General features: G+C 37.6%; 1 protein-coding gene across 1 annotated transcript in view; it reads right to left on the bottom strand.

The window, feature by feature from the left end:
* Window positions 1-9,915, bottom strand: part of FAM13C (family with sequence similarity 13 member C) — a 116,054-nt gene extending 106,139 nt beyond the window's left edge. The window contains exons 1-2 of the mRNA XM_040485053.1: window positions 9,907-9,915; window positions 9,679-9,827 (exon numbers count right to left, since the gene is read on the bottom strand). Of these exons, the coding sequence (XP_040340987.1) occupies window positions 9,679-9,827; window positions 9,907-9,915 (158 nt within the window). The remainder of the gene's footprint in view (window positions 1-9,678; window positions 9,828-9,906) is intronic.
* Between the last annotated feature and the right edge of the window lie 529 nt (window positions 9,916-10,444).

The following is a 10,444-nucleotide window of genomic DNA, read 5'->3' on the forward strand; positions in this document are numbered from 1 at the left end:
TAATGTGGTCTTGGCAAAGAACCTGGATTTGGCAGGTTTGGATTGGCAAATAATCTGGAATCCAGGACCTGGATTAGTGCTACTGTGAGAGGCAAGGGTGAGTTAATGATCAGAAAGACAAGTCAGAGGAGCCTGGTTCTTGCATGCTTTAATCTCATTCAAGTTTGACAAGGCACATAAAATTTTTTGGCAGTTACCTTGGTTCTTAACTGTCTTCTTCTTTCAGTTCCAAGTTCTTCTCATGCCCCTCCCCACAAGTCATTCCAACAGTGTGGTGATTTTATCTTCTCAGCACTTTTTACCTCAAATCCACTTCTGACAAACAACCTTCCCAGGGAACTAGTCCTTCACATGCAAATCCCAAGGACTCTATTTTGTGTGTCTAGATGTATTCAATAGGCTCAGTGTGGCCAAAGTTGTTTTCTTGTATGGGTATTAAATTCAAGGCATTGTTAAAAAGTCTCCTGAAATCTGGCCTTACTCCTGCTTCCACCTTCTCAAGTTTCACCTCTTGGACCCCATTGCCATTTAAATGGGCCCTGGTATTTCCTTTGCCCATGGCATCTACAGTCATGGGAGTTCTCTTGATTAGAACTCTATGCTAGGGGACCCCTGAAAGGCTTGCTCTGCTTAAGGGATATAAAAACAGACATTCTTCAACTTTTATATACAGAATAAAACACTCAAATGAAGAGGTGTCTAGGATACAAATTCTGATTTTAAGTGTCATCTGACCCTATAAAAATCACCTTTAATATTTGCTTTCTGATCCCAACTGACTCAAACCATAAAAGCCACAGATACCACTGAAAATGCCTTTTAGGTTTCTTCTAGTCAAAAATAATTTTTAAAAATCCATTCTCTTCTATACTTTCCTAATATTCTTCTCTACCTCGAACTGATATACAACAATTCAAAGAAACAGAACATAAATGATGATTTGCATTTGTGCAAATTGATGATTGAAGCAATTATAGTAAATTTATTTTTGGTTCTATATCTTGAACAGTTGATACTACTTTTTTTTCATGTATAAATAATTTTCCCTGTTACAAACTTAAGAGGAACCCAATGGGGGAAAATTTGGAAAGCAAAATGAATATTTTAAAAATCACCCACAGCCATTCCATCTGAAAATAACCACCAATAAAATGATTTATGTCTTTCCAGTGTATATTTCTGTATATAATTATATGTTAAGCAAAAATAAGATAAACTTATAATTCTGTTATGTAGTTGCTTTTTTCTCCATGTATAAATAAATCATGAATATGTATCCATGTTAATGAAGACTCTTATAAAACATAGTTTCAAATATCCATGATGAATTTTGGCATTTCTCTTGGAAGTGGTGGTATGCACTCTAGAAAGCATTTAGGAAATTTAGAGGCTATTTGTGATTAGTGCAAAGGCTGGGGGTCCCTGCTGACATTCTGTAGGCTACAACCAAAGATACTAGAGCCTTGAGATGAGCAGGGTAGTTTCACACATCAAAGAATTGTTCCACACCTGGCATGCCTTCCAAATGTCTTTTGGAAATGTTAAAGTCAGAGGCATTTTGCCCTAAGAACAATCTGAGCTAAAAAAAAAAAAACTGTAAGGGCTAGTGGGTTAAATAGAAATATCTAGAATATACAAGTATGGAGAAGGGGATTGGACTGAACTGTCTCAAATGTTCCACTTAGACCCAGTATCCTAAGATGCTGCCATATACAGAAAACCAGCCACATGACTTTCTAATTCTCTCAAAATTATCAATTCTCCATTTTATTCCTATCTTCTTTCATGATCAGATAACTGAAAAATTTATATGCCACATCTTTTTGGTTTATCATTTTAAATCCCATGTCTGGATAGCTTTACCCTTAAGCACAAACCAAGGAAACTGAAATGGAAGTACATAAAAATATTTTAAGAAATTCTTACTACAGCAATATCTACAAATATGAATTCCAGAAGTAACCAAAATACATACCGATTTGGAGTTACAAAAATGATGGTATATTTCATAGTCACTATCATATGGAAAAAAACAATATTAAGTAGGACAAACAAGCTACACAGAAATGCCTAAGATTTCATATATATGAAAAAAATTTATATATACAAATTAAATTGTTTAAGAATAAAAGAAAAATAGGAAGAGTGGGTGGAAACTGTATATGTCACTATATATGATGTGAGTGGATGTGGATGCGGATGTGGATGTGTTTGTGTGTGTGTTTAGCATTGAACGTTAGTCTTTTTTTTTTAACATTAGTCTTGAAAAGGAATAACCCTTAAGCACCAGAGCAACCATTGCCTCATTGGGAAGATAAAGAGTAAGTTAAAGAATAGGACACCCTTAAATACAGACAACAGGGTGGCTGGAGGGGAGGTGGGGGGGTGGTGGTGATGGGCATTAAGGAGAGCACTTGTTGGGATGAGCACTGGGTGTCATATGTAAGAGATAAATCACTGGGTTCTACTCCTGAAGCCAAGACTACACTGAATGTTAACTTGAGTTAAAACAACAACAGGGGTGCCTGGGTGGCGCAGTCGGTTAAGCGTCCGACTTCAGCCAGGTCACGATCTTGCGGTCAGTGAGTTCGAGCCCTGCGTCAGGCTCTGGGCTGATGGCTCAGAGCCTAGAGCCTGGAGCCTGTTTCCGATTCTGTGTCTCCCTCTCTCTCTGCCCCTCTCCCGTTCATGCTCTGTCTCTCTCTGTCCCAAAAATAAATAAACGTTGAAAAAAAAATTAAAAAACAACAACAACAACAACAAAGGAATAACCTCATTCCCATGGCCTCAGGCACACTGAACGCCTAACCAGCTGGTCAGTTTTAAATTAAATTTAAGTTTATATGCACACTCTGTCTTCTATAATCACTATTTAAATTTGTCTCTTAAGTCTAGTCCAGGTTAGGCCAAGAAGATTTACAAGATGTTGAGATATTAAGGACAAATTTTTTGTTCCATCTCCTAGAAATATTATTTCTAACACTATAGGCTATAATGATACCAAAGTTTGTAAAACATGTTTCTTATAGAAACTTGTATTAGAGTATTTTGATGAAAAATCAAATTTGATCACCTTAGCCATAAATGAAGCTGAGCTTGGTGATAATTACCCCATTTCATATTTATAATCTTATATTTATATTTTTATTTACAATTATATATCTATATTTATATTCACATATCTACATCTTTATAGTTATAATCTTTAAGATTATATAGTCAGAATGCATTCTGGCCTAGCTTTATACTCTGGAGTCTGTTTAAAATTAAGTCAACTCGAATGTATTAGGAATTCCCTTTTATACACAATTTTTTATACCATATTAAAACAATAACAATATGAGGAGTGCACTTGTGGTGAGCACTGGTGATGCATGGAAGTATTGAATTACTATATTGTACACCTGAAACTAATATAACACTGTATGTTTACTAACTGGAATTAAAATAAAAACTAAAAAAAAAAATAGCAACAATATAAAAACATACACTACACTGGTAACCATGGTTATATTGTGGTGGTAAGATTATGAGAAATTTTTATTTCTTTGGAATTTTTTATATTTTCCAATATAACCATATTTCATTTATTATTATTTTTAATGAGAGAATGTCTCTGAGTTTCCCTTTTATCTTTATTCCTAATCATTGTCCAGTGAAAGTGCTAACAATTTATAAAGTAACCAAGGGCAGTTGCAAAAAATAATAATAATAATTTTTAAAAACGAGTGTTTCATTCCCAGAATAATCAAGTGTGGGCTCTATGTTGTCAATCAGTTCAATGATTTGGTGATTTGGTGTAGGATACTTTTTGTGCTCTACAGCAGGGAGGAGGAATTATTTTTATCTGTGACTGAAAGAGATTGTTTTATTAAGCTACAATCTTTCCACTCTAATCCTTTAAATATCTAGAATGTTGAGCATTTTTAGTGTTAGTGCCAGAAGGGAACTAAGAAGTCATCTGACCCAGACTCGTGTTAGACAAGGGGACTGAGGGATTTGCATGAAGTGACCAAGGTCACCTGAGAGACATAATACAAGACTGCATTTCTTAATTTGAATGTTCTTTCCATTCTACCAAATTGTTTCTGAGCCCATCAGGATGGAGGCAGGATTGGGGGATGAAAAACAGCCCTAACTATATGGCCCCCTTCCTATGCAATATAGGCAAAATAAGCTATTCCAGAACCCTTGTTCTGGAATACTTGTCACTCAACATAGTAGTCTCAAAACACTATCAAGACCAACTAATTTTTTTTGTTCTATACCTCATTTGTTCTCCCCCTGCCCAGTTAAGAAAGAAAGAAAGAATGAAAGAAAGAAAGAAAGAAAGAAAGAAAGAAAAGAAAAGAAATCTTAAGAGCACACTAATAAGAACATGCTGGCAACATGTAATGCTCCTGCTCTGGTACAGTCCAAGAAGGCAGTTCTCGTGTACTATGTTATTAAGAATCTCTGGGTGCTCATTCTCTTACTCATTCTTTCTCTTTTTAGCAGAGCTCCTTAAGACTCTGCTTACTTCTATGAAAAACACTTAAATAAGAAACAATTAGCTATTAAAACACACACAAGTTGTCTATCTCAAAAACAAAACCTGAAAGGATTTATCCCTCATGGAAAAGTTGCTGCCAACAAAACTTCCTCTTTCCATAAAGCAACAACCCTTTTTCTTTCTTCTGGAATGTCACAAAAATAGTCAAAGCCATCAAAGGCCATTATTTTTGCTAATACTCCAATCTTCAACCCCCTCTAACTGGGGACTTCCAGATGAAGAGGCTAATGAACTCCAATTCACAAATGCAACCACCAACTTAATTAGTAGTAACACAATTCTACAGAATAGTTCCTGTTTATACAGACAAGGTCTTAACAACATTAAAGGTTTAATGCTGTCATAAATTTTAATAAAATATTTTAAACACAAGTGAATTAATCACTCTCAAAAGTAAATTTACTTAGCTGGGTAAGAAATCCGCAGCTTCATTAGTATTCTGTTACATTGATAAATCCTCCTTTGTCATATCCGAGGGTTCACAAGATTGGCACTGGCTGTAGCTATATAAAAAAATCAATCAAACTGATGCATATTCATCAAGTTACTGCTCTGAACAGATTGATGGCATTTGTCTTCATTCTGTTATAAGGGGAACAAGGGCTTAAGCAAATAACAGCCTCACTGGGTGTCACACTAGAAAATGAGAGGGTTGTATTAAATGATTATTAAGGCTTCATTCTTGCTCTAACTAAATGCAGTTCTATAACTTTATATGTTTTGAAAAGCTCCAGGTACTGAAGAGTATGTCAGAGTAGGGTAATATGCAACCCCTCAACTCAGATGCAATGGAAATCCAAGTTAAAATATAAATACATCATCTTGGAAAGGAGGCAAAAGACATTATCAGACATCACCTTATCAAGGCTTAGCTCTGAGCACCTAGAGTACCCAGGATGAGTAGTTGCTGGGAAGAAAATGATTGAAGTAAGCATTATAAATCAAATGCCTGTATGAGTCAGGCAAAGAGTACAAATAAGTGGGCAGATCTGGGCAGGAGTTGTGGAAAAATGGATGGCTGCTCCTCAGCTCCTGCTAACTGTTGCCTTGTAGGGCCCTGGGTATCCCATCTTCAGATTTTCAAAAAGAATCTCCAAAATCTATAAACATGGTGATTTTAAGTTTATTTACTTTGAGAGAGAGAGAGAGAGAGACCGAAGCAGGAGGGGGTCAGAGAGAGAGAGAGAAAATCCCAAGCAGGCTCTGCACTTGACACAGGGGTCAATTTCTCTAACCATGAGATCATGACTTGAGCTGAAATCAAGAATCAGACACTTGACCCAGTGAGGCACCCCAAAACTTTCGGATTTTTAAATATTGAATCAAAATATTTTAAAACATTCTATAAGCCAAATGTATCTCCACACTTTAGATACATCACAGATCTCTGCTGTGGGGCACTGTACAAGGAATATAATATAGGGACAACAAAGACATGGCAAAAAGGAGGATGGATGCAGTGAAAGAGGACAGAGGGGGCTAAATCAGTATCTGAGGTTGTCTCTGTGGAAGAATATGCAAAATGGAAAGTTGGAAGTGGTTAGGATAGTGTTTCTAAACTTTTTGGGGTCATGAGTGACATAAGATTCTGATAATTGCTTTAGAGATCTTCCCTGGAAAACAACTTTTATGTAGTAGGCAGAATAATGGAGTGCACACACACACCAACGTGCCCACGTCCTCATTTTTTGTCCCACTCCACATGTCACTCTTACGTGATAAAAGGGATGCAGTAGATATGATTAAGTTAAGGACCTTGAGATAGGGAGATAATTGTGGGTTGTCTAAATCAGTCCAATCTAATCCCATGAATCCTTTAAATCAGAAAATCTTCCCTGGGCATGGTCAAAGAGAGATGTATGGAAGAATGCTCAGAGATGCAATGTTGCTAGCTTTGCAGTGGAAGAAGGAGCACAAGTCAAGCAATGTAGGCATCCTCTGGAAATGGGAAAAGGCAAGGAAATGGATGGATTCTCCCCTAGAGACTCCAGAGAGGAATGCAGGCCTACCGACACCTTTATTTCAGCCCAAGGAAATTCATGTTGGACATCTACTGAACTGTAAGATTTTGTCAATGTGTGTTGTTTTAAGCCACAAATTTGTGGTCACTTGTTACGGTATCAACAGAAAACCAATATGATATATATACACTCAAACTTTAGAAAAAAAATTCATAAACCTCTCTGAAGCTCATCCACAGACACAAATATAGGCTCCCTGTGTTAGAAAGAGCTGACAGACAACACAATGCTCTGAGAGCTAAAGGTATGAAACTATTTCTCCTAGACATGCATGCAAAGATCAGATCTCATCTCAACACAATTAGCTCAAAAATCTCACTTCTACAAGCATGGATTAATTCTCTGAAGACTGTTCCTTTGAGTCTTGCTGAAGTGACATGTGACCCCTTGACAGCATAAAGATCTTTCTTCCCTTTTTCAAAGTGTTCATTATGCAAATAAAATATTCCCCCCATCCCCAAGAAGGTGGCATTTTACACCTGCTGAGATACAGACTAGTTCCTTCCCTCACTTTGAGTCAGACCTAGGTCTGGAGTGTCCTGTTAAAGTATCATGTATCTATCAAGATCTTATTGGGCACCATATGCCTCAACCTGGTCATATGCTGACTTAAAAGGGAAGAGGAATGTTATCAGGAATGTGAGATACCTTACTCAAAGTTGTTTTTAGCCTCAGATCTCATTTCACCAGTTCATCAAATTTCACAATCCCTGTAATATTTTGAGATTTTTTTTTAAGTTTCATTAGAATGTCCCTAGGTGACGTCACCATGTTTGTGACAAATAACTCTGTAGTTTAAAGGTTACCAACGCAACCTAAATACTAAACTTAACAGTACCAGATATAAGTGGCCTATCACCACTTCTGATCTGAGACTTAATACCATATCCTCTGATTCCTAAAACTGGGGTGCAGAATATTCTGGAATGGTGCTAGCTCAGAAAGCTAGATCCTATCAAAGTGGAACCTGGGGGCTAGAAGGGAAGAGAAGAAAAGGAAAACAGGATATTTGGGGTCCTATGGAGGTTTGCTAAGCTGCAGAAGTGGCCAATGTGTTGGAGAGAGACAAGGCTGATTTAATGAGGAAGGCTGCCCAGTGACCCTGACTGTATTCAGTTCCTTTTTCTGACATGCAGAGGAGGTCTAAGAACCTAAGATGTTACAAACTTGTGTATATGTGCATCTCTGTTTTTCTGAGAAAAGGTGTCATAGACCTGAAAATCCAAATTCAGCTGTAACTACCTATCTATCCTCAAATGTAAGAATTGCTGCCTGGTACATTTCCTCATCAAGACTATTCTCATTCCATACTCTGAGCTCTTACTGATCATATGTGAATGATTCCCAATACAGAATCCTATTAAATTTCTGACCTGCCCTCTGATAACAGGAATATTACCACTTACCTTCCCTGCTGTAGATAAGAGATAAAATGGTTTAAAGTTACCAAACATCAAGTATATATTCCATACACACACAAAAAAAAATAATTTAGGGTTTTTTTGTTTGTTTTGTTTTGTTCTATTATTTTGAAATATGCATGGGTATATAGTTGGCTATATTCTTGCTGAGAAAGGCAGTTACAAGTCTGGTAGAGGGGAGACAGTGTCACGACACAAAATTGGTTCTAGTCAGTCTAAAACAGCTTAATTTATTTTTTTTACTTTTTTTAATCTTTACTCATTTTTGAGAGAGAGAGAGAGAGACAGAGAGAGACAGAGAGAGACAGAGGGAGACAGAGTGCAAGTAAGGGAGGAACAGAGAGAGGGAGACACAGAATCCGAAGCAGGCTTCAGGCTCCAAGCTGTCAGCACAGAGCCCGATGCGGGGCTCGAACTCATAAACCGTGAGATCATGACCTGAGCTGAAGTTGGACGCTTAACTGACTGAGCAACCCAGGCGCCCCATAAAACAGCTTAATTTATAATAAGGCTTCAAATAGGAAGGAGAATGCTCCAATCATCAGAGAAATGACAAGGTTGAGTCTTACCTGACCTGAGGTCACATAAGAATAAACAGAAAAGGGGTGGCAACTTGTGAGAAGGGTGATACAAGACACCTATGAATACAGTTGAAAAAAGAGTCACCTTGCTTTTGGGGTCCCTCCAAACTTTTAGGAATCTATGATTCTAAATTTAGTACTTGAATATTTTATTCAAAATTATATACTACAGCCAACTTCTCTGTAGTTGTTGATTCATTTAGGCTGTGCTGTCACAAAAAAAAATCTAAAGGTCGTGCTCAGAAGCAGAGCACTCTCTTCCCACTGAGTGAGGGCTAAGATTACGCTGTATACAAGATCCTACAAAGACAGCTGACACAACTAGCAGCTGAATTCTTTCTTCTGTTTATTTCCAGAAGAGATTTTCCACAGACAGCTGCAATGCCAGGCTCCCATCAGAATGTCATGCCAAATTGCTGCAGACAGCTTTCCACCCACATCCTTGCCCTGGACCCAGGGCTGTCTCCAGCAGGTCTAGCAGACCAGAGAGGCCAGCCCCTGGACTGCTTCAAGTGTCCCAAGGATACTACTTGTATCAGCATTGAAGCACACCTGGTATGCTGTAATCAGACATTTGTGGGTTCAAATTCTGGCTCAGCTTTTTCACTTGTGCAATATCAGGCCAGGGACACAATGAATCTTGGGCCTCAGGCTCCTCCTCCATAAAATGGGGCTATAAATACTTACTTTATGAGGAAGTGATGAAGGCTAAATGAGATAATATATAAAAAGAAACTGACTTGATGTCTACACTGTCATCACTAATTATCATTATCATGGAGGAAAACATTTCTAGCATGGAATGAAAGAGTACAAAATGAAATCAACATTTCTTTCTCCCAGACTATCTCCTGTCGTCTCTGAGCTGTAAGGCTGATTATCTCCAAAATGAAGACAGTGACAGTAGGTTATTTACATTTCTCTTCAATTCAGACTCAATGATACTCTCTTACAGCCCCTTAAAGCTGCTTCTGTGACTTGTAAGGAATGCCAGCCAAAGTCAGAAAGCCTTGCCTCTTGTATGGGGGTGACAAGCACCAGCATCAGCATTTCTGGGAAAGCAACACCAGGCACAGCACAACTTCTGACAGCAAAAGACCCACCTTTGTTGAACTCGCACTGTTTCTTGGCACCTGAAAGGGTGATTTTGTGGACTCTCGTGGACTTGTGTTCCTGTTCTCCCCCGACACTCTGGCTGGCTGGGTACCACATGCTCTGTCTCCTGCAAGAAGAAACAGCAAAAGTAGAGGAGCTGTCAGAGGCCATTCGTTCTCTAGTGTTCCACAGTGCTCTTCAGCTGGGAGTGGGTCTCAGGGCAGGGAGCACAATACAAAACACATTCTGCCGACTATAGTTGGGGAAGGAGGCCAATAAGTGATTTGAAATTCAAGAAACCTCTTTCTGTCAGTTTCTACAAGATTACAGGATGAAGAGAAAAATAATTAAAAATCTAATGTTCAAGTGATGATATAACCATACATTAAAATTTTCACATTAAAATATTATAAAAGGATATTGAATAAATAGATATATCTGAAAATATAATTTGTGGAATATGTATAGCATTGGCTCGTTTTTGTAAAAACAAACATATGTATGAATGTACATACACACAGATTGAGATACCATAATCTTAACAGTGACTAATGAGATGTCATTTCTTTTTTTTTTTTTCTTTTGGGGACTCATCTATATTTTTTACGATAAACATACATTATTCCTATAATAAGAAATAAATTTAAGTTAGTCTGAAATTTAAGGAACATATCATTTTTATAAATACCAAACATGCTTGATATTCCTTCTCCCACTCCCTCTCTCTGACATGCACACACACAGAATACACACACACACACACACACACACACA

Source organism: Herpailurus yagouaroundi, unplaced genomic scaffold, assembly GCF_014898765.1.
Source record: "Herpailurus yagouaroundi ecotype Mexico unplaced genomic scaffold, PumYag 163, whole genome shotgun sequence".
In the NCBI taxonomy this organism is placed as follows: domain Eukaryota; kingdom Metazoa; phylum Chordata; class Mammalia; order Carnivora; family Felidae; genus Herpailurus; species Herpailurus yagouaroundi.